Here is a 15,208-nt window from a genome sequence, read left to right on the forward strand (position 1 = left end):
CGTAGCAAGGTTCGTCGAGCTGAATGATTGCTAGAGGCCTCACGATGGGTGCCAAACTGTAGACGTAAAAATCTACCTGTACAGAAGGGGGTCTGATCCCGTGAGGTTGAGGTCACTAGCGATCCGCTGCTCCTGCACACGTAGAGAAACAAATGCATGAAGCGAACGGAAAACACCAGGGTGATGTTTACTGTAGGCACTCCGACGCTCAAGTCAGCAAGGCTGAAAGAGGCTAGTATAGTGAAGGCTAGGGAGTAGAGACGTTACCGGAAGTCTAGTCGGGGACTGTGACTACGGCGATGATATGAAGCTCTTAAGTATGAGCTTCGGGTGTGAAGGTGTAATATAATCTAATCCCCCTTGTGAGAGGGCTGACCTTTGCTTATATAGTAACTGTTTGGTCTCCTAGTCCTGATGGGAGTAGGAGTCCTGGTGTGACTCTGATACAAACCCTAGAGGAATTAGGGCAGTGGTGAGCTGTCTTACCAGTGTTCGAATAGGAAGGTGATCCCGAATAGGAAAGTAACCTCGAGTAGGAAAGTGACCTGAACAGGAAGGTGACCTCGAATAAGAGACTGATCTGGAATAGGAAAATGATATGTGGGTGCCGTGGGCTCTAGACTTGCTCATAGGTCCAGGAAGTGAACTGGGATTTGGAGGCCCAGACCAGATGATTTGGGCCGACTGTATCTCGTATCAAATGGGTCTAATCTGGATAGGGCCGCATCGAGATTGGGCTTGGTCTCTTCCTCATTCAGTCCCGTTCTCCTATTTGGGCCAATGACGATTTTTGACCCTAACACTTTGTTTTCACTTCAAGAAAATAATTTTTTCTCAAATTATTATCATTGTTAACGTGATTATATGACATTAGTATTAAAAAAAAAAAAAAACAACGAGATAAGTGAAAAATTATTATAATGAATAATAATCAATTAATTTGTAAAAAGATAAAAAATAAATTCTTAATTTATTTGGCAATATTTTGAAAGTGAATTTTTAAGATAAAGTCATTTGTCATCTCGTTTTTATCCTTTTAATTTCTTTGTTTCAAATTTCGATGATTTATTATTATTATTATTATTAGGATGAGAATTTTAAGTTTGTATTTGAGAAGTATTAAAATTAGATGAAATGTATTTCTTTATTTGAATATAAGATCCAAATTGAATTAAGTAAATATTATCGGATTTAGATGCAATCAAAGCATATTTGTTTTTCGTGCTTCAAATTAATTGAAGGGATAAAAAGATTATTTTCTTTCTTTATTTTTATGTTGAATATAAATAATATTTTTATGTTTTAAATTTATAAAATAAGAAAGAGACTATATTCAATTATCGTACGAGGTCGTTGGTGGGAGTAATAAATAAGTGGGCCAAAGTTAATAATTAAAAAAGAAAAAGGGAACACTAAAATAAACAAATATTTTAATTATAAGGTAAAGGGCACTTGAATGATTAAATATATATGAAAATTTTTAAATGTAAAAAATATATACCATTAATGGGAACAATTAGTCCCCCTAATTGTTTATGTGGCTACCATTAGCACCCACCAACAATATTAAAACTTTAGGTACCAAAATGAGATTCTCTTTAACAAATTGAAGAAAATAAAACTTTGAAAAACAATTGGGGTTCGGTACTTTAAATAATGATTAATTATACATAAATTAATTATGGAATCCACAGCGAATACGTTTATCACTTATTAAATCAACATAAGAAGCACCTTCCCAATCCTCTTGTATCGGAGAAAAGTCATTTCAATACTCTAACGCACATATTAGATATGGATCAAACTATTTCATGACATTCTAAACCTAACTAATGCACCGCTTAACCCAACCTTTGGAACATTCTACAGTCTCAGGTGGTGAAGAGCTGACATAGAGATGTCAAACCGAGTTGAGTAACTTGTATGAAAGTAAATAAATAGTAGTGTTTTAGTTTGATTGCAAAATGTTTATGCTGCATTAATATAAATACACAAATGATTTGTTTATATATGCAATTTGATTTGGTACATGAAGTATGAAATTCGGTTTTACCAAACTAGAATTGTAAAATAATACATATTATCGGTTTGAATCTAATATATTCCCCAAGTTGAATTAAATAAATATTATCGGTTTTAGATCCAATCAAAGCATATTTGTGTTTTGTGCTTCCAATTAATTGAAGGGATAAAATGATTATTTTCTTTCTTTATTTTTATTTTTAATATAAATAATATTTTTATGCTTTTAAATTTATAAAATAAGAAAGGAAAAAGGAAAATGCATTCAATCGTACGAGGTGGTTGGTGGGAATAAATAAGTGGGCTAAATTAATAATTAAAAATAAAAAGGAAACACTAAAAATGAATAATTTTTAATTATAAGGTAAAGGGCAGTCGAATATAATAATTAAATAAATATGAAAATTTTAAATTATAAAATATGTACCATTATTTGTGAACAATTGGTCCCCCTAATTGTTTATGTGGCTCATCATTAGCACCTTCCAACAATATTAAAACTTTAGGTACCAAAATAAGATTCTCTTTGACAAATAGAAGAAAACAAAACTTTGAAAAACAATCGGTCGTTGGTACTTCAATAATGTTTAGATATACATTAATTAGTTAATAATGATACGGGCACCAACAATTTGCACCGAATTTTTGTATCAACATACATGACATTCAATCAGATGTGATTGTGTTAGAAACAACATACGTCATCTGCGAATGAACGGTCGTCCAACAATTATGAACGTTTGTCCATATTTGTTGGATGACCGTTCATCACAAATGGACGAACGTCCACGAAAATAACAATGGACTCACATCCATATTATTTAGACGAGAGTACATTTACTATAGACAAGCGTCCGCTTCATATGGATGCCCGTCCATCAAATTTTAAAAATAAAATAATGGACGGGCGTCCATCTTCACCCATGCCATAAAATTTTAAAAATAAAATAAGCTTCCAGAGGTTCGTTATGGGATTGATGTGGCCTCTACGAGGATAAGGCAAGGCAACTACGTGGCAAATCTTCATGCTTGATGTTTTTGTTTCTGATGGATCCATGTATTTCTCAGAATATTACAGCAACTGTGTGGAAACTGGGGAGTCTATATAAGAGAACCGAAGGAGGGAGAAAGGTAGATAGGTTTACTTTAGGGAGATTAAATAACTAATTAAATACCTATGTAAGTTATGTCGTTATGAATTAACCTTAATTTTGAATATAACCAGGCATATATGCATTTTGGATACTAAAAAAACAACATTTTCACCACAAACGCAGAATGCTAAGCAATAAACAGAAAAATTATTTCTTTATTCGATATATAAATCTTAGTTTCATTAGTTATTCAAACAATCAAGGTTCTAATATCTGCAACATAAGAAACAAATGGCGCCCTCAGTACTCCAAATCATGAGAGTGGACAGGGTACATTGAGCTTGGTTGCTCATTTTGAGTCATGGATCTGTGAAATATCCTTAAGAAAAGCATCAATGTTACTTTTAGATGATCCAGCTTCAGCAACTGCTCCTTGACAAATTTCTTTAAGTTCTCTAGCCCTTTTACTCATCACCTTCCTCTCAATACTATTCAAAAGGTTGGAAATGTAAGCAATGGAACACCAGCGTAAACAGCTTCAAGAGTAGAATTCCAGCCACAATGTGTCCCAAATCCCCCGATGGAAGGATGACACAACACCCTCAATTGGTCACACCAAGGCATTACAATCCCCGCATCATCACAGCCATCTTTAAAGAGAGAAGTATCACCACGAGCTATCCAGCAGTACCGTACACTACTATTGCGCACCCCAGCACCAATTTCATCCATTTGGGCACTTGAAACTGATAGAAAACTTCCGAATGAGACATACAAGACTGAGGCATTAGGTTGGGAATCCAGCCACTCGAAGTAGTTGGGACGTCCATTGAGATTACTGGTAATTGTTGATGAAGAGTTGTGTTTGAGTTGAAAGAAGGGTATGGTAGGTCCAATTGGGCAGACGGGGAAAGGGAACTCTGTTTTTAACTGGTCAAAGACTTGATCTTCAAGCTCGTAGACTGAAGTGAAGAAAAGATACTGTGCGTTTGACACTCCTTGAACACATTCCAAGGCTCGGTTTAAAACTTTTCTGGTACCTTCATTAGATCCAGTTCCATGCAAAATTCTTGGAAGATCAGCAACCCTTGTTGAAGGAAGTCCAGGGATGCAGTCAATACGCTCCTCTTAACGTTCTATATATATGCAAACAGAGGAATGTAATTATTTAGAACGGACGTCCATTATTTTATTTTAAAAATTTTATGAACGATGTCCATATGAGGTGGACGTCCATCCATAGTAAATACTGTTATCCAAATAATATGGACAGGAGTCCATTGTTATTTTTGTAGACGTTCGTCAATTCGTGATAAACAGTTATCCATCAAATATGGATGAACGTCCATAATTGTTGAACAGCCATTCATTCATGAAAAACGTATGTTGTCTTCAATGTGGTCGTATTTGATTGAATGCCACGTACGTCAGTACAAAAATTCGGTGTAAATTATAAGTGTCTGTAGCATTATTGTTAATTAATATAATATATATGGAATCCAACGTGAATAACATTACCACTTATATGAATTATTAGATCATAGTTTAATTTATTAAATAAACATTTATGTTGCATTAATATAATAACAATAACACAAACATGTATTTTCCCTTTTTTTTTTTTTTTTTTTTTGGTTGTAACGAATGTGTCCAAGCTAACTTACATGTACCTCGATTTGTCTTCGGAAGAGATTAGTGCAACAACCCACCGTTGTGGTCTTCCAGTTAAATCGCGGATGCTCAGATAGGAAATCGAACCTGAGACCAGCGTCTATCCACACAATCCCCAATTCACCCTAACCATCTAGACTATCCACGGATGGGTATTTTCCTTACTTATGCTCGGGTTTCAAATCCCTATTAGTCAAGCTTTAATTTTAACCTAATTAAAAACAAACATACAGTACTAAAATGAAATAGTTCGTTTAATAATTCATTGAACCATATAATTCATAAGTAATAATGTCTTCTACAAACCCTTAGATTATGGTTGAAGGGTTGACGAAATGATGATCCAATGGTCCAGAATCCAGTTTCGATTCTCGTTCTTGATTCTTGCAGTGCAAGAATTGGAATCAACCTTGTAAGGGGCAATTTCGGGTAGGAACTGGAACAAGAACCTGGGGTACCCGTTGGTTCCGATTGTGCTATAGAAGCTTTATTAAATTAAGGACTAATTAAATCTCATATTATCTTCTTGATTTTACAAAAAAAGGAAAAAAAATTAAAGTTTTTATTAAGGATAAGGAATATATTCAATCGCTAAAGGCATATTCAAGAGTATATAACATAATATATTGTATTATATATAATATGCCTCTATTGGGATTAGGGTTCATAAATTATTTTATGAAATTAATTAGCTAAAAGGTTTTATACTAATTGAGAAATGATTTTGCCTATTATAATCTGATGACCCTTTTCCACTGAACAATGTATAGTTGGATTCTTGCAACTTTTATGGGACTAGTCTTGGATTTGTGTTGGGCTCATCTAACAAAGATGGTCCAAGTGCATCTAAGGAGCCCAAAAGGAGAAAGAGGTTCACTAAATTAGCCCATAGTATTATGGAATGAGTAACATTTATGTTCTCCTTATCAAATGAGTGTTGTTATTCAAAGCCCCTCAAAACTCTTCTCAGACCCATCAACCTAGTTATAGAATGTTGTTTCGAAATGTCGAGACAAGTATAAAAGACTCATTTCGAAATTGATTTTGAGGTCAGAATGAAAATTGAGATCTTCGATCCGGCCATTAACCTAAAAACCCTAAAACATACAAAGAATAAATGAATGAAATGCCCATAAACATATTGAATGGAAGCAACAGGAGCAGGAACATGTTTCTAGAGCCGGAGAAGCATTTGAGCAGGGTTTGGTCTAGGGATAGAGAAGCTCCGGCTTGAAAGAAGAGTAGGAGACTAATTTGCATAAACTAGATCGAAAGTGAAATAGCTTGTTTGACTTATTTGCTGTAAACCGTGGCACAGATGATGACCAAGATTTTGCTGGTAATTTTGCGACATGCTTTTTTATTCTTTTTAAACTAGCAAAGCTTGCATTTGAATAATTTCTGATCATGAATGATATGTGATTTTGTGGAATTTATTAGGCTTGGTTAAATAGAATTTCTATTTACAAATAAAGTTATTGGAAGTCTCATCTCTGATGCAAGAACCTGATTTGAGTCTGTAGAGAATCCTTCCTGCCGCCTTAGTAGAGGGAAAAGATTGTAGAGGGACCATAGTGTCTAATATCATTGATTTTTATTGCGTCATCCACTTGATATATATATTGAAAGAAAGAAAGAATTAATTAATTAATATTATATATATATATAGCTTCAACTCTTAACATTAATTTCAGCAACCATAATGCTGCCATTTGATGGTTCACAGAGGGCAGGTCACATTTTATCACCTTCAATAAATTTTCCTTTCAGAGGAGTTACCAAATTCAAAACCAATAAAACTGTTTTTGGCTTCCAATATATACTTTTCGCGCTCTAATTATTCTCTTCTTGTCTGGAGAAGTTTTGGCTCTGTGGGATACTTTTCGTGCCTTACTCATTTCCTCTTCTTGTTAGACAAGTTTTTTGGATTCTTTTCGTTCTTTACCCATTTCCTCTCCTTGTTAGAGATGAAGCTGATTTCACACCTATCTTCACAATCATCTTCAAACTACCTTATTCTCTCTCTCTGTTTCTTCTAAGAGAAAATGGCAGAATCAATTGTATTTGACATTGCGACTGAAGTTCTGACAAAGATAGGCTCTCTTGTGGGTCGACAGGTGTCCTTGTTGTGGAATCTTGAAAGTGATTTAAGAAGACTTGAGGGAACCCTAAGCTCTATCAAAGCCGTGATCTCGGATGCTGAGAAAAAGCAGGCATGCAATGATCAGCTGCGTGACTGGCTTAGGAAGCTTAAGGATGTTCTTCTTGATGCTGAGGACGTTTTAGAAGAATTCGAGTTTCAAGCTCCTAAGAGGGAAGTGGTGAGACAAAAGAGGAGCACAATAAGAAAGGTAAGTCAATTCTTTTCAAGCTCTAATCCTGTTGTTCTTCGATGTCAAATTAGTCATAAAATCAAGGAGATTAGAGAAAGGCTAGATCAGATCGCAAGTGATAGGAGTAGATTTTCTCTTATTGAGAGTACTCCTGTTGAAGTTAGGCCTGTAATTTTAAAGGGGAGGGAGACTGACCCCTTCTTGGGAGCTTCTTGTCCTATTGGAAGAGAGGATGATAAAGAAAAGATCATGAGCTTTTTATTGCAACCAACCGACAATAATGTTTATGTCATTTCAATAGTTGGAATTGGGGGTTTGGGTAAAACCACCCTTACTAAAATGGTTTACAATGCCGAAAGAGTAAATAAGCTCTTTCCGTTAAAGATGTGGACGTGCGTGTCAGATGACTTCGATTTCACCAGATTAATGAAAGAAATGATTTATTCTGCAACACGTGAGGATTGTAGTAAGTTAAAAGGAGATGAAATTCGTAAGCGTTTGCATGAAATTTTAACAGATAAAAAGTTTTTGCTTGTCTTGGATGATGTTTGGAATGAAAAGCCACAGAAATGGATAGAATTGAAAGACTTACTAGTGAATGGTGTCAATGGAAGTAAAATTATTGTGAGCACACGAAGTAAAAAAGTTGCAGAAATAATGAGTACTGGTCCCTCACATTTTCTGCAAGGCCTTTCCAATGAGGAATCCTTATCATTATTTAAGAAGTATGCGTTCAAAGATGGGGAAGGGAAAGATTTTCCAAGGCTCATTGAAATTGGGAAGGACATTGTAGGAAAATGTAAAGGAGTTCCGTTGGCTGTGAGATCTTTAGGGAGCTTACTTTATGCAAACACAGACGAACATGAGTGGTTGAAAATAAAAGGAAATAACATCTGGCAGGTGGATCAAGATAATGAAGACATCTTACCAGTATTGAAATTAAGCTACGATCATTTGTCATCTCCCTTGAAGCGATGTTTTACTTATCTTTGCTTGTTTCCAAAGGACTACGAGTATATCAATTTGCACGTGGCCCAATATTGGATGGCACTTGGACTTCTTAAAACCTCTGATAAAAATGAAGAGCTAGAAGATGTTGCTAATCAATATATGATAGTTTTATGGTCAAGGGGTTTCTTAGAGGATTTCTTGGATTATAATGTTCATTGGACATTCAAAATGCATGATCTTATGCATGATCTTGCAATATCAATGACAGAAAGTGAGTTTGCATTCATAAATGTTGGAAGCCACAAAGTTGATGGGAAATTGCGGCATTTTTCACATGGTGACACAGAGTTATGTGGTGAAGAATTTCTACAACGCATAGATGATAACTCAAGGAGTGTTCGAAGCATTGTCTTTCCAGCAGCAGAGAAATACGGAGATGCACGTATTATTGGATCATTTATTAGAAAAGATATCTCCAAATTCAAGTACGTCCGACTACTACACTTGTGTAGTATACTTTTTGAAGTGTTGCCAAATTCTATCTGTACATTGAGACATTTGAGGTACCTTGATCTAGCTTGTAATGATTCATTGAAGAAGATCCCTGAATCTATTTGCGAGCTTCAGAACTTGCAAATGTTAAGACTTTATGGTTGTTCTGGGCTTAGGAAGTTGCCGAATAACATACGAAAGATGATATGCCTTAGGCACTTGGAAATAGCCACACAAGAGGAAGTTCTTCCTGAAAATGGAATTGGATGTTTGAGTTCCCTTCAATTTTTGTACTTATGTGAGTGCAACAGTCTACGAAGTTTGTGTGAAGGGATGCAAGGTCTGAAAAGCCTCCGAAAGTTGTTTCTAACCGACAATCCTATGATCTTGTCATTACCAGATACTATCAAATACTTGACAAAATTAGAGGCTTTAGCGATTAGGAGTTGCCCCAAGATTAATTTGAAGATGGAACTGCAAGGAGAAGATCATGAGTTGAGGCTGGGTCTTAAAAAATTCATAATTAAGAAATTAGAATCATTGGTGGATTTGCCCCAGCTTCTTCTTCAAGCATCTGCTGACACTCTAAAATACATGCAGATTAAAGACTGTGGAAACTTAGAAGCACTACCGGAGTGGTTTCAAAATCTCACATCACTTGAAAAACTTGAGATTACAAGATGCCACAAATTGTCATCTCTTCCAGAAGGGATAGAACGCCTTACTTCCCTCAAGGAATTGAAGATTGAAGGTTGTCCTAGTCTGATTGAAAGCTGCAGAAATGATGAGTTGAAGATTGCTCATGTTCCAGTGGTTCGTCTTATTGATGAATAATACAAGGTTTGTGCAATGAAATTTATGGTGGTACTAGCTAATTGTCTTGTTAATGATGGTTTATTTTCATGGGTGGTGTGTTGCTCTTTTCTTTTCTTTCAGTTTGGTTGTATTTTTATTGTTTCTTATACATAAATGATATTGTATTTTTATATTAAGTGTATGTTTTTGTGCTTTTATTGATAAATTTCCCTCCTACTACTTTCGAGGTAAATAATAATTATATCATTTCTATTCATTTTTTCTATATTTATTTATTTAGCAATGGTTAATTTTATTAATGCAATTATGTAAACTAAAATTATGAGAGGGGACAAAATGAATCATGAGGGCAGCTACTAGCCTAGTACATTCTTTTTATATTTGCATTGTGCCCAAGACTTCCACTAAATACACGAATCATGTCTTTACTCTTTACATACATGAAAAATTGTGACTGTCAATTTGTAAGGAAATTCAGATTTTTTAGTGCATCTAGTTGGATATGATCTGTTCTTTCATTATTGGGTTTATGGGAAGATGAACTTTCGGATATGATCTATTCTGATATTGCCAGGTGGATCAATCATGTATCACACATGAACCATGGATCATGAACTCCTACATTTCATGATTGACAGGTGCCGGGTAACCCAATAGGAGGAAGACACATAACTGTGAAGGTGTATAATCCAGAGCTAGGTGACAATAACAATTATTTGTAGTTTCAGAAGCAGACGAAACGACATCGTTTATCAATTATTTTGTAGTTTCAATGAAAGCAGGACATGTTTCGTTTCTGATTTCACCTGATTTTGGCCCTCCACCCACATTAGCCAAAAGTCACTTTTGACCTTCGATATTTTTACTTCTAATTTTATATATAAATAATTAAACAGTCAAATTAATTTGTACCTAAAATTCCTTTTAAATGGTTTAATTTTCAAATCCAGAATTTATGAAACACATGAAACTTTATTTTCACAAATTATTATCATTGTTAACGTGATTATATGACATTAATATTAAAAAAACAAAGCAACGAGATAAATGAAAACTTATTATAATTAATAATAACCAATTAAAATGTAAAAAATAAAAATAAATTCTTATATTTATTTGGCAATATTTCGAAAGTGAATGATGAAGATAAAGTCATTTGTCATCATATGTTGATGTGCATCACGATTTTATCCTTTTGATTTCTTTGTTTCACATTTCAATGATTGATTATTATTATGATTATTATTTGGATGAGAATTTTAGGTTCGTATTTGAGAAGTATCAAAATTAGATGAACCCAAATATATTTTTTATGTATTTTGTATGTGAAACCAAGATTTGAGTTGAATTAAGTAAATATTATCGGTTTTATATCCAATCAAAGTATATTTGTTTTTTGTGCTTCAAATAAATGGAAAGGATGAAAGGCTTAAAATTTGATAATAATGTAGGACGTGATATTAATATTGGACTTAGCATCACTGACTGTGATTATTTTTTTTCTTTATTTTTATTTTCAATATAAATCACATTTGTATGTTTTAAATTTATAAAATAAAAAAGAGAAAAAAGGAAAATATATTCAATTGTACGAGTGGTTGGTGGGAATAAATTAAGTGGGCTTAATAATTAAAAAGGAAAAAGGAGACACTAAAAATAAATAATATTTTAATTATAAGGTAAAGAGCAGTTGAATATAATGTTAAATAAATATGAAATTTTTTAAATGTAATAAATTATATACCATTAATTGTGAACAATTGGTCGCCCCTAATTGTTTATTTGGCTCATCATTAGCACCCACCAACAATATTACAACTTTAGGTACCAAAATGAGATTCTCTTTGACAAATTGAATAGACCAAAGCTTTGAAAAACAATTGGAGGTCGGTACTTTAAATAATTATTAAATATACATAAAACTAATTATGGAATGTACCGTGAAAAAGATACCACTTATATGAATTATTATTCATAGTTTAACTTATTAAATCAACATAAAAAGCACCTTCCTAATCATCTCATAGTGGGAAAGGTTTCTCTCAATCTTCTAACACCTACAGTGAATATGGATTAAATTGTTGCACGACGTTTTAAACCCAACTCACATATCACTTAACCTAGCCTTTAAAGCATTCTATAGTCTCGGGTGGCGAAGAACTAACATCGAGATGCCAAACTGAGTTGAGTAACTTGTATGAAAATAAATAAACACTAGTGATTTTGTTTGAGCAAAAACATTTATGTCGCATTATTATAATTACAATAACAATAACATAAATATTTATTTTCATTACTTATGCTTGGATTCCAAACCCCTATTAGTCAAGCTTTAGTTTTAACCTAGTTTAAAAACGAATATATGGTATTAACATGAATGAGTTTGTTTAATAATTCACTTAATCATATGATTCATAAGTAACAAGGTATTTTATAAACCCTTAGATTATAGTTGGAGGGTTGACGAAATGATGATTCAATGGTCAAGATGGTATACTTACAATCAGATTAAATGTATTGTGGTGATAATAAATGAAATTGGTGAATTAGGTAATTTTAGAGAGTATAGTTGGGGAATGTGATTCTTGAAAATCCTGCATTTGAACACCCCCACAAAAATATAAATGAACACCAAAAGCAAAATAATATGTGTGGTTGTAAGCATCAAACAAAGTACAAGCAAGAAGTCAGATACACATTAACTATCTAAAATCACGAAAAAGCAATAGTTACAGCTGATAACTCAGAATCCTTGGATTGATAGGAAACCTTGTGTAGGGAAAATTTGACCATTGAGTTTTTGAGTGGTTATTTCGAGTGTATGGCCATCATATGAGAAATGGATAAAGGTAGACAGGTTTAGGGTATAGACGTGGGTTGTCATGTATAGATTGTGCTTGAAACTGGGCATGTTTGATCTTTATGAGACAGCTTGAGGAGGATTATTTTTTTGTATTTAGGTTGTGTTTCATGATGTCAAGTTTTTGAGCCAGACAGACCTACAGTATTATATTGTTGTCACAGTGGGAGAAAATAAAATAAGAAAACACAATTTAGGTAGCATCAAACCATGAATTTCCAGCAGCATTGGAAATGATATTATAGAGAATTAATGGATGAATCCCGACTTTAGCACCAAGAGAAATAGCCTCTACAGAAGCAATAAGGTGAATGCCCTCAAGTAGTTCATTAACCATTTTGGATTTGCTGCAATAAGAAGAGAATCAAAATTGAATAGCAAATTCTAAAGCATCAAGTACCACAAGCAAAACTTTAAAGTATCCAAACAACTTCATCATTTCAAGAAACACACAAGGAAACAATTGATGTTATCAAATTAGCTTGTCAGCAATTATTTAACTTTCATATAAAATAACTACCATAGCTTACCATAACAATTAGATAAAAGAACTTTTTAACTTAATAGCAATTCATTGTGAAAAAAAAAAAAAATAGTTTTAAAGACTGAAAAGAATGCATACCTTCCGGCACCAACTTCACCCTCAAAGACATAAAGCTTTTCACACATAGCTGTTAGCAAAACACAATAATTTGACTGAGAGATGAAAAAGACACATTATAAAGTATGGAACCACATTAGGAAGTTCTCACAAGAATATTTAAGATGATACAAACAGATTTACCAGAGAGAAATGGCCGCGCCCTTGCAATGGCATTTGACCTTCCTGAAGATGTTATCTAAACAGTTTACATGTTACCAATTCAGTCAATGTAAACAGTAACTAATGCCAAGATTATTACGAGTCTAGGAAAAAAAAGCCAAAAGAAGAAACAATATTATTTAAGATATATGTTACCATGACTTTCCCTTTCAAAACCTCAGACATTCCCCGAGAGACATAGGCATCAACCAGATAAGCTGTCTCACCATTCTCTGTAAGAGAAAAAAACAGGATAATGTCAGCAAAACTTTGGTGACTGGTGTTGTATATAATAGAAGGAAAGCAAAAATGAGAATAGTGAAGAGATAAATAGTATGTACAACAACTTGCATTATATAAATAAACATGGCACTATGATCACAGTTTTGGAATCATCCCTCACTGTTAATTAATTGATGGAACCAATAAAATAGGAAGAGGAAGATGTAGGAGTTTCAAAAATGTGCACTTGTTTGGAACATAAGAATAGTGAAGAGATAAATTGTATGTACAATAACTTGCATTATTGGGGCTCAAAATATGTAAAAGTAGTTGCCTGAAAGATTCTTCTCCAATTTCTGGAAATGTGATGGCAGTATGGTTGAACGAAGAATTAAGACTGAGCCTTTGTTCAACCCTACAAACACATAAAAGTCCACCGTCTGTAGATCAGAAAAGTCACCAAAGTTTATATTACCAAGTTAATATAACTCTATCTATATACCTTTTAATGCACCATCGTGACCAAAGATTACATCATCAATTTGATCAGCATGAGATATTAGCACAACCAAAGCTGCTACATCTGCACATGGAAACACAAACATGAATGGAACAGAGTAGATATAAAACATTGGATATAATGAGATTTGTTAAAGGTAAATTTTTTGTACATGAGAAAGATCACATAAAACATTAACTAATTCCATTGACCTCCCTTAAGGTCTGGTCTAAATCAGATAAACCTTGTTTGTTAATTTTTTTACGCAGAGACATCTGCAGCCATTAGTGCTTCTACATCAAATCTTTGCTTTTAGGATATTAAAGTAATTTTATAATACTCATAAGAAAAATAAGTTCGTGCTTGGCTTAGCTTAATTATTGTACTTCTCACAAATCCAAACACAACATTCACAAATTCATTTTCTTTTGAATTCCTTAATTTTCTAAGAAACAAAACAAAACCAAAAGGGAATCCATGCACAGTCAAACAAAGTTACCACATGATTATCGTCCAAACTGTACTACACCAAAACTAATATCCCATTAATTCATGAAAAGACTCGCTTAGAAAAGAAGAAATGGAACCTAATCTTTTTTCTCAAACTACAAAACATCTGATTATACGCACATTTACACTCTGTACCTCACATGCATACAAGGCTGCTAATTCGAGGCTCGTGTCCATTTACTGAGCAGAATTTAATGAATATAAAGAAAAAGAGAAGGGAAATAAAAAAGAGTCTTAACTGAATACAATATGTAAACTAAGCAGAATTTAAAGAACATAAAGGAAAACAAAGGGAACCGAAAAGAAGTTGAGCTAATAAGAACCCAATGTAGATTACCTTTCCCTGCCTCCTGAGGGCTCGCACATCTAGATCCCCCTAGCTTCAGAAACTCATTTATCAAAGGCTCATGTATCTGTTGATAAAAAAATACAAACATTCAAACATGAAATTAACACTTTGAACAATATATAATAATATCAGGAACAACCTTAGAGTACTGTCAATTTAATTTGTGGTTGTATATCAGAAAGAGTGGAGTGGAATGTGTGACAAGCAAATATTTTATCTAAAATTTTATTTTTAGAAAGACTAAAGCATGGTTTTTTGCACATCATTCAGATATAAAGCTCGGCAAAATCCTAATGAATGCACCTCATTTTTTACTGCAGTTGTCGTTTCAAATAAACAATGTTAAATCATATAAAAATCACAAACAATTACCAAAAGCTTCCAAGAACTTCAAAATCATATAACAACAACCACCTATTAGACTAAGAGAAAAAAATTATCTGTTCTGAGAAAATCATAATGATTTGAGTTCATGAAATCTAGTAAACTAAGTATCTGGCTTCATTATACAGTAACATGGCAAAATTTTCTAACACTATTTCACAGCCGTTTATTTACTAAATTCCATGGCCGAAGATTGTTCAGCT

The 15,208-nt window shown here is 33.5% G+C and overlaps 2 protein-coding genes and 1 pseudogene across 2 annotated transcripts; 1 reads left to right on the forward strand and 2 right to left on the reverse strand.

The window, feature by feature from the left end:
* Positions 1-3,465: 3,465 nt before the first annotated feature.
* On the reverse strand, positions 3,466-4,397 carry LOC116127531 (annotated as a pseudogene).
* Positions 4,398-6,832: 2,435 nt separating this feature from the next.
* LOC116127532 (putative disease resistance protein RGA4) lies at positions 6,833-9,397 on the forward strand. Its single transcript, XM_031413186.1, has one exon. The coding sequence runs from the start codon at positions 6,833-6,835 to the stop codon at positions 9,395-9,397; it is 2,565 nt and encodes an 854-aa protein (XP_031269046.1).
* A 2,485-nt stretch (positions 9,398-11,882) lies between these two features.
* Positions 11,883-14,687, reverse strand: LOC116127534 (L-threonate dehydrogenase-like). The gene is made up of 7 exons (XM_031413188.1): positions 14,610-14,687; positions 13,598-13,846; positions 13,198-13,274; positions 13,024-13,078; positions 12,862-12,910; positions 12,449-12,586; positions 11,883-11,973 (listed from the first exon to the last, which is right to left on the reverse strand). Exons 3-7 carry the CDS (start codon positions 13,225-13,227, stop codon positions 11,883-11,885), a joined length of 363 nt encoding a protein of 120 aa, XP_031269048.1. The 5' UTR covers positions 13,228-13,274; positions 13,598-13,846; positions 14,610-14,687.
* Positions 14,688-15,208: the final 521 nt, after the last annotated feature.

Source organism: Pistacia vera, unplaced genomic scaffold (assembly GCF_008641045.1).
Source record: "Pistacia vera cultivar Batoury unplaced genomic scaffold, PisVer_v2 Contig192, whole genome shotgun sequence".
NCBI lineage: Eukaryota > Viridiplantae > Streptophyta > Magnoliopsida > Sapindales > Anacardiaceae > Pistacia > Pistacia vera.